Genomic DNA, 17,647 nt, shown 5'->3' with positions numbered 1-17,647 from the left:
AACCAAACGAGGGGAAAGAGAACAGAACAGGGAATTTTCGGTGCGGATGAGAGGATGACAAAAGTTCTGTTTTGAACAAGTATTCTTTGGTCCATTAATCGACACCTTTTACTCATGTTATGCCTAAGATTTTGCTATGCCAGTTTCCTATTCGATGGAAATATGTCAGAGAGCACGTTGTCTAGACTTGTTGAGCAAGGCGGTGGAAAACCTGATGGGTAACATGCGTGGCAAGAATGTTCTGATTGCGATGCGCATGAAAACAATGTCACGCATGGTGTACTTCAAGAGAAACGGGAAAACTTAGGGTGGAAGAGAATGTACAATTCGAAAGTCAATTTCAACCGTTTATGATGTGGTCCATACAACCCTCGAGATTAATGGTCCAGATGATATTAGTTTATGTGGAATGTATGTCATGTTTGTTTAATTAAGTCTCACATGACACAACTGACTTTATCTTTTCGTCGAACTCCATTTCAAACACGAGTCGTGTTTAAGAATACGAGAAATCGAAATTCGAGTAGTGTTGTTATTTATTTTATCAAATTTCAAGGAAGTAACATCTAATCCTCTAAGTAGGTAACTTCAACTTCTCTAGTCATTTTATGTTCATCTTATTCTCCTCAAGACTGCTCATCATTTAATCAATACCAACCGTCCTAGATGGCACGACTAACACCGAGATGTATAATTTTGTAAACTTTTCTTTTTCTTTTTTCTAACCTTGGCCACCAGCCACACGTGTGAGCCATCCTTGCTAGATTCCAGCGAGGGTCGCTAGCCTAAGGTTGGAAAAAAAGGAATAAAGAAAATGAAAAAAATATAAAAAAAAAATGTCTATGTCTAGAATGAGCAACGGTGATTAGATCAGCATATCAACGATATTGGGTCAAACTTGACCGAAAGTACTAAAATGATAAATCGTCAAAAGGTTTAGGACTAAGTTGGCAAATCATCAAAAAAATTGAGGATTACATTGACATAATTAAAATATTTAGAACTAAATTAATCATATTGAAATGTTTGAGGTTGAATTGGTACGAGTAGACATGGCTACGGGCGGATTTGGGTCCGGAACCGTCCCGTGGAATAACCGGAATTGGCCCGGCCCCTCACGGGCCGGTTAGAGTTTAAAAAAATTCGAAATCGGTCCGGAACCGGCGGTTCCGAACCTTAAAAAAAAAAAAAAAAAAGGGGAAAAGAGCCAATGGCTCTTTTCTCCCATAACGGCCCAAAATTGGGCCGAACCGGAACTAGCCCTTGAATCGGCCTAGAATCGGCTGTTTCGAACCGAAATCGAGACCGCCACTTCAAGGGTCGGTTCCGATTCAAGCATGGCCATAAACCGAAACCGGCGGTTCACGGCCCATGACCATGTCTAAGTACGAGTATAATTGGTTTGGGATTTTTTTTATTCCAAATTTGAAAATAGAAGCATCTCTTTGTGTTGTGTATCCATATATAATACATATTAACCTTCTATGATTTAGGGGAAAATTCCAAATAAAGACTTAACGTGCCATTATTTTCTCAAATTAGAGCATGAAGTGACTTTGTTTCAAATAATGGCATTAAGTGCCCTTATTGTTTCAAAGAAGAACCTAACTAAGGGCATTCTCATCATTTAATTAATTAATTAATTAATTTATTTATTTTCTTTTTATTTTTCTTTTCTTTTTACCCTCTTCCCTCCACGTTCCACCGGTGGAGTGTTGCGATCGCTTGAGGTCGGCAATGGTCGGGGGGAGAGGAGAGAAAAAGAAAAGAAAAGCAGAAAAAGAGAAAAAGGAAAAAAAAAAAAATACCATTCGACCAAGCCTTTATTTGAAATAATGAAGGCACTTCCGAGACTTATTTGAAATTAGGTCAACTTCGGATCCTTATTTGAAAAAGTGAGGGTACTTCTTGTTCTTATTTAGAATTTTTCCTATGATTTAACTTTTTCATAGAATGAACAATAACATAACAAGAACATCTAAATAAATAGAATAGGATCAAGGACAATGCAGTAAAACGTAGTAAGTTTTGTACCCGCTCTAGGATTACTTCTTCTTTTTTATCAACTAGCATTACATGATAGGTAGGATTTTTAATGCTTCCAACTCAAGAATCGATGATGGTTGTAAATGCAATTCCCATCTAAGTGCATGTGGCAACACTTCTGTTCTAGAAATTACGTAGAAGTTAATTTTTCCACTTATGGAGACTAGTAAATTTTTTTAATACGTCTGGTGGCTCGTAAAAAAATGCTCAATAGAAAAATGAAATTACGTAACTAAATGAATTTTTATTTTAGAAGTTGCGATATCAAACGGATTTCTATTCTAAAATTATTGTCATGCGGGCTGAGCTCCCCATCAACTAGTTATCTAATTATGGCCGCACTCTTCACCATTGAAGGAAAATTTATGTTATGTATGTTACACTGTTCAACTATATTATATGCAGAAGTTAATAAGTTTTTTCAATTAGCCTTTGTTAATTGCCGAATGATTGGAGTAATATTCGGGCTTTTCAGTCAAAGTAAGTAGTCTTCCTCTTCCTTGAGCTAGGGTATCAAATCGGACTCTTCTTTCGCCTCTTCTTCGTTTTGCTTCAGAAAGCAGGATCGCTGGAGAACGCCACGCCCGCGGTACAGATCGCGAGCGATCCGCGGCCAACGAGCGATTTAGGTAACCATAGAATTACCTTCTTGTTGGATCATATCGTAACATGTAGATTTCTGTAGTTACGTGATCTTTGTGATTGAACTCAAGATATAGCTCAGACTCCTGTATAGATTCCTATTTGTAATGCCTGCCGGCATTTGGAAATCTCCGGATGATGTTCTCGATTACATATTCATAGTTTCTTCGCAAAAAGAAATTAAAAAAAAAAAAAAAAAACCAGAGGAGGAAGAAGGAGGAGAAGATATTCTTGCACTATTCAATTGCTAAGATGGCCAAGTCTATTGCCAACAGGTCGGGGGTAAAATCCCTACCTCCCCTCCACTTGCTTGTAAAAATGCCAGTAACAGAGCTTTTTCCTAGTTACTTTATCATATAGTGCCAACATAAGCTCTTCAATTAGCATAAACTAAGCTTCAGTTCTCTTCTCTGTTCTCAGGTATCATGTCGGCATCGCGTGAGGATAATACGTCATCTGACGCCCAGGTAATTGCCTTTGCTTTTGACAGACGAATGTGATACCTACAATTGTCTCCACTGGACAATTATGCAGTGCACGATGAAGGGCAAAAGATGTGGTTGAAATCCATAAAGTTTAATACCTTTTGATATTCGCTATAGCTGGAAGATTGCAAAGAAGTCCCTTTTGAAATGAAGGATTGCATTGTTTGGATTGTATTCATGCTTCACAGTGGAGTTCTGTTTAGAATACTTGTTAGAAGCAACTCTTTGTTTGGTTTTGTTTCTTCTTTTCATTTCACTGCCAACTTCTCAAATGTTCAGATGATTTTGAGTCCTTTCAGTTCCTGCAACAATTTTTCACTGTGGAAGCACTATTTTTTTTAGCTAGATTATATTGTTCAGTCTCTTATTACATTTTTCTGCTCTTTCCCTCTTTCGCTTCAGCTTTCACCTCATTTTAGAGATCTCCTCGATTCTATTATTGTTGATATTGCCTCCGAGTGTCATCGAATAGCAAAGTTGGGGCTTGATAGAAATTTAGAAGATGAAGAGGAAGAATTAAGGCTTTCCACCCAAGCTCGTGTAAGGGCGGCCGATCCTAGTAATAGCGGTGAAACAAATAGCAAGTATGTGGTTGACATTTTCGGGCAGACTCATCCCCCTGTCGCCAATGAAATATTTGACTGCATGAATTGCGGACGATCAATTATGGCTGGAAGGTTCGCTACTCATTTGGAGAAGTGCATGGGCAAGGTGACACTCTGTTCCTGAATATGCTTTGGGTGTAAACTGAATGCACTGAATTGGCTCTTAGTTTGAATTGCTTTGTATGTTTCAATGCTTGGGTGAGTTTATAGTTGAGCATCTTAGGTTGAATAGCTTTATGACATTTATGGTCAGGTTCGTAATTGTTTACTATCTAGCTTCTTTGTGCCTTTCAGGGCAGAAAGGCTCGCTCAAAGGCTGCAAGAAGTAGCACTGCAGCACAAAACCGGTATTCACGAGGCAGCCCTGCTTCCACATACTCCCCTTATTCAAATTCCACCAGCAAAAATCGGTTATCAAATGGGTCAACCGGTGTTGCAGGTGAGGAGTTATCAAATGGAACCTCTGAAGAGCCATGAAGAAATCACAGAAGAAACTAAATGACCATAGAGTAGGGGGAATTCGAGGCTGTCTTATGTTACACCCACTTGATGAATGGTCTGTCCATTGACATCATCACTGATCTGTGTATGCAGTTTACAATCTTTGAAAATTATATTTGATAGATCGTGTATACTTATTAAAGCCAGTTTGAGAACACCTTGTGGTGGATCAAGAGTAAGCAAGCTATTATTCCGCCCAGTTCTCCTTGCTTTGGCAATTTCTCTCTCTCGAGGGTAGGAGCCCCATCACATACCAAGAAGGTAATTGATAAGTGGTTGTTTATTGATCTTGCATCGTGTTACAGGCTTACAGCTATTTCCGTGGAAAATGTTTAGGTAGCAGTGAGTTTCGGGCTACATTTTGGGGCCATATCAGGGATGTGTATGCTAACTTGGGAAAGCAATTTACAAAAAACATAGACAAGTCCTTACTGTGTTCGCAAGCTTAAAAAAATTCATCTGTTGATATCAACCTTACGTAGACTGACTCTATGGTATTAGAAATGGTAGATTGAAGAGGACCTTAGTGATAAATGGCTACTAACTCTTAAGATTCACATAAGTTGTTTGCGAGAGATTTTAGAAGTGGTTAGTCAACCTTACGTAGACTAACTATTTGAGATTCACATAAAGAGGACCTTAGTGATAAATGGTTAGTTTTTTAGGGTTAACTCACTCTCTAAGCTGTCACTTTAGGATTTGTGGCTGCTCTCTCCCTGGCCCCCGTTGTGCTAGATTATTAGTTTGTTCTGTGCGCTGTTAAATTTGATGTAGTCAGTAGTGGTGTACGGGCAAATTGGCTGAGTGGATTACCAAAGACACATGAAGCTACAATTGTTAAGACCACTGAGGTTGGATCACTACCATTTCTATTCAAACAGGGCAGTAACTCTCTGAAGTAACTCTAAGAGCCTCGGCTACCTATTGGGCAAATATTTACTAATGCAACGAGTAGTGACAGTGGACATCTTGTCAAGATCTTCATCGCAAAGAGTCAGTCGTAGTTACATCTGATTATTTAGGCGTGTATGTATACTCTCATATATGAGCAGAAGTTCGTTTATGTGAATTTTCTGCAGTATCTGTTTATGTGAACTCTTAATGTTACAGCTGATTGAGTGTATAAGAGGGAATTGGATTGGCAAATGCATGTATGTAAATGAAATAAAACGTCTTGGAATTGAAGCTCATAGGACAGATGCTTCAGTGACGTGATTTTCCCCACTTCTGGAATGTTTGCGATCTTCGTTTGGATTTGTTCATTTGATCGTGTCTTTTCACTGCCGTCGAAACATGTTTGGACGATAGAACAAATAATGCTTGATTGAAGATTGCTTCTTCCCTTTTCTTTAACTCTCTCTCTCTCTAAAGTTGCGGATGCTGATACTTTTCACAAGATCTTCCTCACTCAGATTGTAGGCATCTTGTGTTAGAATGTAGTTCACCTTTCCCAATAACAGAAAAGCAAGTAGCTCCCGCTCTACGCTAAGCGGGCGAGGGTCTCAAGAAAGCAATGCCTTCTGGACACCAAAGGGCTTTAATAATTTAAGTTCATATTTTTCATTAGTAGTTTGAGTTTGAGCTTATTGATAACTGTAATTATATACACTTTTTTTTTTTTGTTATTAATGGATGTAACGAGAGATGCGATGTGCTAATTATAGTTGAATCTTTTGCTTGATATAGCCATAATTTAAGGGTAAACCAAGATAAAATCTCGTATCTCAATTTCTCTTTATCGTTGTTATACGTTTTACTTTGCTGTGATTTTGTGCGTCAAATCCTAATTAACATCTTGATGGGTTATCAGCTTCTTTCCTTTTCAAGAACATTTTCATTCGTTTAACTCGGATTTAAACTATGGTGTATTGTTTACTTTGGTAAGGTTGAAGCAGGTAGTATTGAACCATTCGGCATTCCCATGTGCCTACTACGCAAAGAATTCTTCGAATGAAAACGAACAAAGCCAATTCCACTCGTTATTGCCATCAATCTCCTTGTCCACTGCCTGTTGAGATTCGGTGGTGCCTGTAATGTTAAGAAGATGTTCCCAGCAATGCGAGGTGGCATTGTGTGGCCGAAGTTGATGATGTTGGGCATGTGAGGATAAGGATGATTGTTGACAAAGTACTGTGGATACACGCTTGCGGCGAGTGAACTTTGGTGCTGAGATTTGAGATCTGTCTTGATTCGGAAAAAGATAGAATCCCCCCAGAAAACCTGGTTCAGCCACTCACATTCCTCCAAACTCCCGAAGCTCCCCCCACACATGTCGGGCCTAGCTTTGGAGAAGATGTGGGTGCTACCAACTGACACGTATCGATGAGGATTTATCGTCTACCTTCGTTCCAATGTACTTGCTCGGTCAAGCTCAAGATCTATCCATTCGATACCCACTAGATTTGATGCGAGGAGCAGGATAGACCTCACTAATAGGCGTAGGCGGCGCTTCATCACCTTTGCTCTACACAATTTGTGGATTGTATCGACTTCTAACAAAATGTGCCATTTCATTTCTTCAATTAAAAAGCTGTAATTTTTTTTTTAATGATTGATTCTGTCTCTCACACACATAAGCAATGAAAAGACAAAACAAAAAAAAACAAAAAACCTAAGCAGAAATTTTTCCACGTGGAAGCATCAGCATATATGAAAATCGTCTAGAGGAAAGCATGCAGTACGGTGCAGACATCATGATGCATGCAAGGAAAAAAACGCGGACGACAGAATGAACGCATCTCGGAGCACTAGGAGAACAGGAATGCCTGTGTATTTCCCATTTTTCCCTTTCATAAGTGGAGCGACCAAAAGAAAAAGACGTCGCCATCGTGCTTTTTGGAGATAGTGGGAGGCCGTCCGGGCCTGATTCGTTCGTCTCGGGGCCAGAAAGGAATTTCGCCTTTCCACGCTGGTACACTTGGCGATTGGTCAAGGGGCTGCGAATCATATAATGGGCTTCTTCTTTTACGTGTCTTTTTCCAGTAACAATGGGAGGTCTTATGATTAGTGAACAAAGTGCTGGCGTGGGGTTGTTGGATTGGAACTAACTAGGCTCTAGATTAGCCACGAAGAAGGGGAGGATCGGACGGCCACGAAGCGTTTAGTTTGGACGTGGCATATTCTTTTCATTCATGAAGATTAACTTAGGACACATGGTGAATTGAGTCTAGATCATTAGAGAAGTAGATCAAGCTAAAATCTGACGGTTCTGGATTGAGTTTAGTCGAAGGATTAGGCTAAGTGTGAAGTTTTTGTCTTTACATGATAGATACAAACGAGCAATGTGAGATGATGGGTGTGGATGGATGTGTGGGAAATTTGTCCTTTTGTGGGGAATTCACATCCCAAGCCCAGCTGCACACGCAGCGCGTGGTGTCGTGTCTCTCTTTCGGACGAAGGCCACCATAAATATGCGACGGATGTGATGATGATTCTCGTTATCTCGACAGCATGTGTATCACATGAATTTGTAGATATCTCGGAAGTTACATGAAGTAATTGTGAGGTGCCCAGAGAGTAGGTGATAGATGAAGAATTTAGTTCAAATGTAGGGTATCTATTCAGAAGTTTTCGCAACTCCATTATACATGATGGAATCACTCAAAATTTGACCTTTTCGAATTTTATTTGTAACTCACTCTAGGCTCCAGAAACAAAGAAAATATATGTGTGAACTCTCGAGCATTTGAATCACATACCCTTTTCCGCGTCATTTACTGAAATAGCGATCTCATTATTGCCTATTCTAGCAAAACCAACCATCAAAGCCATTGTTAACCATTGGTCGTTCGGGCGTATTCTCAAAATACTTATATCTCCAGTTGTTTTTGTCTATCATGTTGCCTCTTGTGATATGTTTCATGGAAGTTAAATTATGGGCCGAATAACAAGGGGATTGGTCCGATTCCAAAAATTGAGAATCGACCACGATCGATTCGATTCCCGATTCTATACCTTGAATTGGTCGATTACGCTCGGGAACCCGGAACTTAAAACCAACAAGGATGGTTTCTAGGTTCTAGGATAGAACCCGGAACCGAACATGTTTTGAATTGATTTTATTTTTTATTTGAAAAAAAAAACAGAATGTATTTGTTGGAATTGAATATAATATTCTCAAGCATAATGAATTGTATTGATGCTAAACACATGCATATCCTATATATAACAAAGTGGAATAAAACATAAAGGGAAAAAAAAGGCCTCGACTCGTTCTCCGATTAACCCTTGAAATTCCAAGCCGGTTTGAGGGTCAACATGATCAGTTCCCAGTTCTAAAAAATGGGAACCGAGCCTAGTATAGGTTCGAAGTTCAAGGTATGAAACCCATCCACTCGGACCGATCATCTCTAAGTTAAATAGACATCTTCTCATGCTCTCTCCTCGTGTGAGTAAGTCGAACCCCAAGACACAGAGATCTTCTCGTGCCCGAGTCTAACTGAAGCCCCAAAACCGATGCTTTGAGACAAAAAAATAAAAAAAAAAGCAGGACTCCAATGATTTTTTCGTCGCTAGCATTCGGGGCCATTTTGATTAATTTTAAGGGCCATGCAACAGTTCAACCTCTACTAAACAGAAAGACAAAGGGTAGTTGAACTTAGGTGAGAAGGTGATTTCCTATTTAAAATGCTCTCGTAACGCTTGAAATATCAGACTTAATCAGAGTTCCATCCTTCCTAATGATACCTCTCTCGATCAATGAACGAACACATGGGTGCTCAGTCGAATCCACCCCGCGCACAAAAGCACGTTTTGTCGAGAAAAATCTGGGTTAGATTCAATGGCATTTGGTCGTTTTTTCCTCAGATGAAAAGCTAGGGGGAATCGAAAGTAATGGGGATTAATGACTTTCGCTTTCATAATCTAAGTGTCGAGCGGGACCGCCTCAAAGGCAATGCAGCAGCAGCAGCAGCAGCAGCAGGGCAAATCAAGAAATACAAATGGGCCACCTAATCAGATGCTCAGTGTGCTCCGAAAGTGAAAGGGACTGATCTCCTCTCTTTATACTAAAGAACAAATTTTTAAAACTTGTAAAAAGAAAGGCTCAGAGCAGCAATTGGCCAAGCCTCGTAAACTCAATTATTTAACTCGGCACTTAATCATTGGCAGCTCCTGCTAACATACACGTAGCTTCGTTTCAGGTGGAAGAGAATCCGATCCTTCGGAGCCACAAACTCAGTGTTGCCTCGTGAATAGATTATGGATAATCTGGTTAGGAAGCCGTAGTCCCTACCGTCGTATATCCTGAGGAGATATTTTTTATGGGGGGCACCTGTCCATGGAATGGGTACGTATTCCATCTACCACATGAGACAAAACGGGATATGGGGAGATATAATACATCCATTTCCACTTTTCTGCTTTTGATTTCTGGAGTTTTTAATGGTTATGGGGGAGGAAATCATGGGTTGGCCACCAACGCTCACGCCCCGGCGTGCACGGTGGCGTGAGGCTGAGGTGATCCCAACGTGGATGGGGGCTTAATTAAGCTAATGATGGCCAAATTGCTAGCAGACAAAAGCACACATTCCCCTCATTATCAGTCACCTTTTTGTTGTCTAGGAATATTGTTATTAGATGCCAATAAGAACAGTGATCTTAGGACGTACAAAGGCCAGGGCAGAGAGATCACCAAAGCAAAAGAGCTTGTATAAGATGCAGCTCCCGATAGGCTTCTAAGATGCTGATGGGACGAGAATGTATCGGATTAAGAACCCAAGATAGGCATTATTGTTGGGCGGTACACGCCAACGTTGATGATGACGTTAATGGTTTAAGTGAGGGAGTTTGTGATAATCCAAGTTTTACATCGAATAGATGAGGTACCATGATAGTATGTGTAAATAAGGTCCACTCCCAAATGATCATCACCGTGAGTGGTTATTTTCGATACGCTTTTTGAGGCTTGGTCTCATCCGCAATGAATCCGAGTCTTTCAAGAGTTTTGTTTATATCTAACACAAGTAAATCACTAAGTAGAAAATTACAACTTTTTTAAATCGCTTTGAGACGTTATTATCATGATAAGTGAAGTCATCAAAACCCCTCGCTAGCTAGGTTTGATGATGATAGAAAACACATCCTCTCTCTCTCTCTCTCCAATATAAATCCTAGCCAAAAGCTCTCTCCCCTTCCCTCTAAGTGCAAATACTACTTAGTCGCTGGCATTTACTCTCTCCTGAAGCTTCGTCCTATATCTCATCTTTATTATTTATTCTCGCTCCCTCCCTCCCTCCCTCCCTCCACCTTCGCTTTGCATGATCTAGCGCAAGTACATCTTAGCACAGAGTCCCTTCACTTTACTGATCAATATAATGGTTCAAGGACTGCACAAAGAACTCAAGATACGAAGCTATGATGGTGAAAAAGATTGCGCCCGTGTGGAAGAACTCGAGCGAGGGTGTGAGATTGTAGGGCCAGCCGATCGAGTCTTTCTCTTCACTGACAGTTTGGGTGACCCCATCTGTAGGATCCGAAACAGTCCCTCTTTCTACATGCTGGTAAAAACAAACCCTAATAATGAGTACATCTTTTCTCCATTACATTCCATTCCATTCCATGATGAATGATGGTCTGTTTCCTTTCTCTTTATGTGTTATCCAAGAGCTGACATCTGTACGTGGGTATCATTTTAGGTGGCGGAGTTGGACGATGAATTGGTTGGTGTTGTCCAAGGCTCTATAAAGTTGGTGACCATGGCGAGGCCTCATGGGAACTCAGGTTTAGCCAGGGTGGGCTACATACTAGGCCTGAGGGTTGCGCCCCTTCATCGTCGCCGAGGGGTCGGTTCGACATTAGTGCGCTCACTCGAGCAATGGTTCGTCTCCAACCATGTCGAGTTCGCATACATGGCCACCGACAAGGAAAACAAAGCCTCCGTCAAGCTCTTTGTCGACAGCCTCGGCTACGTCAAGTTCCGGACGCCTGCTATACTCGTGAACCCCGTTAGCCCCTACAGGGCTCTTCACTTGCCTTCGCATGTCGAGATCAAGAAGCTCAGGACCAAAGAAGCCAAACTGCTGTACCGGAAGTTCATGAGCTCGGCCGAGTTCTTCCCCAGCGACATTGATGATATACTTGAGAACAGGCTGAGTTTGGGCACATGGGTGGCTTACTACAAAGGAGAAGCATGGGAAGACATGAGATACGAGAGCGTATCGACCGGCTCGGAGTATTGGCGAGGTCCAAAGGACTGGGCCATGGTTAGTGTGTGGAACAGTGCGGAGGTGTTCAAGCTTAGGTTGCTAGGGAGAGCACCCTTATCATGCTTGATATACACCAAGAGTTGTAGGTTGATGGATCGATTCTTTCCATGCTTTAAGATCCCGGCGATACCGGAGTTTGTCGACCCATTTGGATTTTACTTCATGTACGGAGTGCACTGTGAGGGCAAGTCCTCGGCTGAGCTGGTTCAGACCCTGTGCCAATTCGTGCGGAACATGGCTCGCAAGTCCAAGGATTGCAAGCTTGTGGTCACGGAAATTGGAGCCAGAGACGAAGTGAGGCTTCACATCCCACATTGGAAATTGCTCTCCTGCCCGGAAGACTTGTGGTGCATCAAGGCCTTGAACGGTGAGAAGCAAAGCAGCTTACATGAGATGACAATGAGCCCCCCAACAAGAGCCCTTTTTGTAGACCCTAGAGAGGTATAAAGTACAACCCTACAAGAAAAACATGTAGGGCTCGGGCACAAAATGTGCCGAGACAGCCATCCACAGCCTTGGCCAATGATGTCTGATGAGTATGGTGTGAATTAAATCTTGGACATGGTTTTGGAATTCGACTTGGGTTATGAGATTATCGAAAGGAACACATAAACATTAATTAAACCTCTTGAGAAATATTGATAGTATGTCGACATTTCAGTTCATGTTGAGAACGCGACCGGACCTAGTATGACCAAGACAATTCAATACCGTGTTTGCCGGCAACGTCGTACACGGTTTTTGCATCTTTCTGTGGTTTCCAAGTACGAGCCAGAAACCCTAGGGCCCCCACTCCTCATTCACACGTGATGATGTTCCTCTTATTGTTCCTATCACATGGTCGATACAGAAACTGGAAAAAAGATAGGCGCTACCATCCAATGTTTCTGTTCTAAACTTCCTCTTTGGGCGCCAAGCTATGTACATGTATGGACCAATGTAGCCCCTCCTTAGCGGTCCAAGACGTTTTTGTTCACTTGTCCCCGCTTGGGAAATAGCAACTTTCGTTAACACTGCAAATTCGAAAGCCCGGTCTCCCAATTCTCCAAGACTGAAACTCTATCCAAATGAAGGAAAAAACAATGTGAATTGAAGATGAAGTGTCCTTTTGAAATTTCAGGCCAAGTCAATATGTGATCTAATGTAAGAGCACACCGATGCATCTTTGTAATTATTTATGGAAGACGTGGACTGTATTCAAGGGGCAATAATGAATCTCCAATGCCCATTGCTTTCCAGTTCAAGGGGAAAAGACGCAAACCGAGTTGGCTGTAGGCTTTCAAGTCATCAATAATACTTGAGATTAGGCAAGGCAAATATGGATTCTTCTCCTGCCATGGATGGAAACTCTCTCCGAGCTGTCTTGTCTGATCCTTTCTTTGGGCTAAATAATTTAGGGTCACTTGCAGTTTGTCTCGACGATGATTAGAGCGACAAAAATGATGGAAACGTTGGGGGCTCTTTGAATGGCATCGCCAGTGCGCATTAGGCTAATGAAAACGACGGGTAATTGCAGCAAACTAAGAGGGTTTACGATTCGCAGCTGGACGGACTTTTCTGGGTTTTTCCGGATCATTCTCAAGCGATCAATAGTGCGAGCCGCAGACATGGCAACAATTAGAGGTTGATTCATGTTTCATGTCTTATGCGGATGGAAGGTCTAATCATGCAGTTCCATCCATCGGTAAATTGTGAATACAAAAGCTTTACGAACAAAACATGAACGCCGATACGACTAATTTGTATCCACGCAAATTATGCAAAATATATACACATTAATTTCATAATTGCATTTAGTCAAACGAATGATGATTGTTGTTTCGGAGGGGATCCGATGAATTTTTCATATGTTTGAATTTGGTTTAGATAACACCTAAAAAAAAAAATCTACTTTTTGCGCAGAAAACTTGCTAGGACATACATCTCCCTAAAAGCCAAAAAGGGCTCTCTAAAAATTAAATAAGAAAGCTTATGTCATTGCTGTGATCGACTAATTTTTTTAAGATGGGCTGGATTGGATCTCTAAGGAATTTGTTGGTCTAAAGTCGCAAATCTTCAGGGATTGAAAGCTAGATTACGAATTAGGCCCATCAAAACTGGAGAAGTTCTCGGACTCTGATCCTTATTCCTTGCCTCCCGGGGTGAAATCGACGGACCACAATCCAAAGAAGATCTATGGGCTTACCTCGAATCGTCTAAACCGTAGGTGTACTTTTCAGGCATTTTCTTTTCATCGGTTCGATTAGTTTTTATGTGTGGTCTAGTTAATTTGTGTGTAAAAATTGAGACTTTTCAAAGAGATACCATCAATGAAGTGCACGAAATCCACCGATAGAAGAGTTTCTAGCAGTGTCTTTCAACTTGGAGAATGTGGTTGACAAGTCGGTTGAAAGACACTATGCGAAGCACAGGCCAACCATGCCGGAGCCAAAGCTCTGATGATTCACTCCAAGTGCGAGACGCCGCTACACGACTCTATCGGACGGTAGTTATCCGAAATGACGTGGAGTCTACCTTCCCTACCATCATCTCCTAAGTTGCTAATCATATATTTTTCTTCCCTAATAGCGTGGAATACCGTCTATTTATTTTACATCCAGGGATTCCGAGGTTCGAATGAGCCTCATATATGGTAATTTAAGGACTTATTAAGATCCATATTAGTTTTAATGTGCAGACTTGTTAATTTGTGTGTGAAAATTGAGACTTTTGAAAGAGATACCACCCATGAAGTACACGGAATCGATTGGTAATAATGTTTTATCTAGAAGAGTTGCTAGGGATTAATCGTTGGATTTTTGTCTTTGATGTGATTCTAAATTATGGATTCACAGTGAATGATAGGGCTTCAAAATGGACCCGCATTATTTAAATGAGTCATCAATTGATCACCTCAAGCTTAAAGTATGGGTTATAATATATTTTAAAGTTAAAAATCCAAAACATATGGGTTTTGGGATGCTTTTGATTTAGCTTTTCTAAGGGGCTTTGGGCCTCTAAGTATTCTTAGGGAAATAGTAGGGTATTTAGCAAGCCTTTTCAAGGGGCATTTAATCAAATGTCTGCCTTGGTAAGGCTGAAAGCCCAATGTTGCTACTAATGAAAGTTAGTCAGTTGCCTATTTTGCCCGAAAACCTTACTGCAAATCCATTTTTACCCTCTCATTTAAAAGTGAAACCCTTGATTATTGAATTTCATCTTCTTCTTCGGGGTGGGGCAGAGGAAGGGCTGACGAAGGACATTGGTGCCAGATTTGACTCGTCAAGGGCATAAGCCCTTGGCCGGCTGGTGAGGAGTTTTGATTTTTTCAATCAAAATAACTAGCCGAAGGCCCTTTGCAATTTTTTTTTTTTTTTGCCAAACACTACTTAACTCAAAGTTGCATTTTAAAGCATTTTTTTACTAAATGACATTTGCATTTCCCCAAAGCCACTTAGGCTAAAAATATTTGCATTTGTTTAGAGCCCATTTCAGAAACCTATTTCCAAAACTGAGCTAAACACACCCTTAGTGGGTCAATTGTAAACTCATTTTCAATTAATTTAATAAATAGGTTAGGTTTAGCCCACTTTGGTCCTTCTTCGCCCATTTCTCTTCTCTCCCACTTTGATTTCGTGACATGCGACCTTTTTTCATTTGTTGGCTTTGCTTCTACCAAAGTTAGGTTTACAACCTCTGACTCGCAACTTCACATTATTTGTGACAAATTGCACTTCTAAGAAAACCCAAACTTTCACCACCACCTTCACGCCTCGTCCATAGCCCGGCCACCGAGCTCCATCACTAACTTTACGAGTTAGTTCATTGAGCGGCCCATTCTCGGAAGGCGATAATTTTAGGAGAAAATTTGCTAAAAATGGATTCCGAATTAGGTCGGGTTAGATATACTGGATCACTAAATTTGGATTGGATATAAATAAGTCAAAACCAGTCAATTTGGACGGGATCATTTTTGACCGGACTCGATCCATCCGTTTAACGGGTCTAGCGAATGATAAATTGAATCACTAAAAGAAAATTGAACAACATGTCGTAAATGGTGATCCCTGTCAAGATGATCCCGAGCTAATGAGTCTTGCAAATTCTAGCCAAAAAAAAAAAGGAATAGTGAGTATTGCAAATGTGTTTCTGAACCCACCTTATCCTCCAACCACAAAATGGCTCACTGCAAGACCACGAAGACGTATCTGCACGAGGACGAAAAGACTCATTCAATAGCATAACACGCAGAAATACCTGCCCCATCTGCCCTAAATCAATAGCATAACACGCAGAAATACCTGCCCCATCTGCCCTAAATTAATGAACCCCGTGTGATTGAACTCGAGCCTTAAACACGTTGGTCTTTGTTCACGAATAAATTCAAATCAAATGTCGATGTCTGGGAACACATATTCATGTATTTTCAGTTTATCCCGTTGGTGCAAGATATAGAGAGATTGTCGTTATGAATGCAACATTAACATGGGAAGGTAAACACATGATATTACAAAGTTTGACCATAGTCAAATTCATCAGTCAATGTGGCCCCGAAACTGCCGGAGCACGTCTAAACTCCCTGGACACACGCAAGTGGAGCATCACTCGAAGGGACATATATCAATAACATTCGCTGTTCTCACCAGGGTAAGGTCAAAATTGATCACGCAATGGGTAAGATTCTATCAATTTCCCTTTTAACCATCACAATCTCACTTGAGGGACAGAGAGTTTCTACAAACACAATTTCCGGGACTTAAGGTGTGTTTGGGAAGGGCTTTCCCAAGGGGCTTTGGGTGTCCAAAGTTTCTTGGGCTAAAGTCTAGGAGTTTGAGAAATGTTTTTCAAAACATAATTGGGTGAAAATTAGCCTACAAAAGGCTGAAAGCCCAAGGCAGCATGGCTTTCTAGCATTCTCGGCATGCTGCCGAGAATGAATAGTGTTTTTTTTATAAAAATTTTGCCTTTAATGTCCTCATATATTTGTTATAATTCCAAGTTTAGCCTTTAGATAGGAAAAAAAAAAAAAAACCACGAAGCCTTGGATCATTTCATGATCTCTTCCCCGAGAACCCATCGCAGAGACAAATCATTAGAAACCCTAGATCTGGATTTCCATTTCTTTCTTATTGTGTCATCACCTTTGACGACGGTAGCTCTGTAATGGTCGGTCTCCATCCATTCCTTCTCCCGATCCACTGTGTTGGCCCTCGCGACATCGCCTCGGGGCAATCGCACAATGAGTTCGTCTTTTTTCATGTCTCCGCTACTTTATTCTAGCATTCGATGTAGATTCCTTCAATTTCCCGTCGCAATCGATGAAATGCTTCCCTTTTAGGTCTTTATCAGTTCTGTCTTTGCCTGGAATTCCCTGATTTTTTCATTGTGTGTAGATAAAATTGGTCTCCATCTGTGAGCTCTCCTCTTTGACCTTTTGCGTGACATGTGAAACTATCCGGTTCCGTGGCATGATTGTGTTCTGTGGTAAATGCCTCTTCATATACAGGAAATGAATGGTTGGAAGAATTGATAGGTGAAGATGCTAATCTGATAAGGTGCTATCAAATGTTTAGAATGGATAGGATCGTATTTAATAGTTTAATACACGATTTATTAATGGGCTATGGTCTTCAAGGAACTAGGAATATTGATGTAACGTAAATGCTTGGAATATTTCTTCCCATTTTAGGACATAGTGTAGGCAATAGGTTGGTACAAGAGCATTCTCAAAGCTCCGAGAAAACCATAAGCAGGTACTTCAGCTTAGTTTTAGATAAAGTATGTGCAATGAGAAAAGATTTGATCAAACCATCCGATCAACAATTTAGGAAAGTTTCAAAGAAGATCAAGAATAATTGAAGATTTTATCCTTATTTTAAGGTACGTTTCACTTATACAATATAAATGTAGTACTAAACATATATTTCGATTATACAATAATATTTTCATTTTCGTGTCATGATTGTATTTGGACTATTGATGGCACACATATTCCAGCAGGGGTATGTATGGATGATCAGATTCGTTTTATTGGTCGAAAAGGAACACCGACTCAAAATGTATTGGTAGTATGTAATTTTAACATGGGATTTATTTATGTTTGGCCTGGTTGGAAAGGACAAGCTCATGATACTCGTATCTTCTATGAAGCCATTGGGAGACATGATGTACAATTTCCTCATCC

General features: G+C 40.7%; 2 protein-coding genes across 4 annotated transcripts; both read left to right on the top strand.

Annotated features, from left to right (window-relative positions):
- The first annotated feature begins 2,489 nt into the window (after positions 1 to 2,489).
- LOC115745992 (SAGA-associated factor 11) lies at positions 2,490 to 4,473 on the top strand. Of its 3 annotated transcripts, XM_048281428.1 has the most exons (5): positions 2,490 to 2,675; positions 3,102 to 3,155; positions 3,576 to 3,884; positions 4,073 to 4,125; positions 4,218 to 4,473. In XM_048281428.1, the coding sequence occupies exons 2-5, from the start codon at positions 3,114 to 3,116 to the stop codon at positions 4,219 to 4,221; spliced, it is 408 nt and encodes a 135-aa protein (XP_048137385.1). In that variant the 5' UTR covers positions 2,490 to 2,675; positions 3,102 to 3,113; the 3' UTR covers positions 4,222 to 4,473. The 3 variants fall into 3 exon arrangements, with proteins under 3 accessions (XP_048137385.1, XP_030537525.1, XP_030537524.1); XM_030681665.2 differs by having other exon boundaries at positions 2,491 to 2,675; positions 3,109 to 3,155; positions 4,073 to 4,473; XM_030681664.2 differs by having other exon boundaries at positions 2,493 to 2,675; positions 4,073 to 4,473.
- Positions 4,474 to 10,506: 6,033 nt separating this feature from the next.
- On the top strand, positions 10,507 to 12,060 carry LOC115745980 (probable N-acetyltransferase HLS1-like). Its single transcript, XM_030681644.2, has 2 exons — positions 10,507 to 10,779; positions 10,915 to 12,060. Exons 1-2 carry the CDS (start codon positions 10,594 to 10,596, stop codon positions 11,929 to 11,931), a joined length of 1,203 nt encoding a protein of 400 aa, XP_030537504.1. The 5' UTR covers positions 10,507 to 10,593; the 3' UTR covers positions 11,932 to 12,060.
- Positions 12,061 to 17,647: the final 5,587 nt, after the last annotated feature.

This window comes from Rhodamnia argentea, chromosome 6, assembly GCF_020921035.1.
Source record: "Rhodamnia argentea isolate NSW1041297 chromosome 6, ASM2092103v1, whole genome shotgun sequence".
NCBI lineage: Eukaryota > Viridiplantae > Streptophyta > Magnoliopsida > Myrtales > Myrtaceae > Rhodamnia > Rhodamnia argentea.
This window is presented reverse-complemented; position numbering and strand designations above follow the sequence as displayed.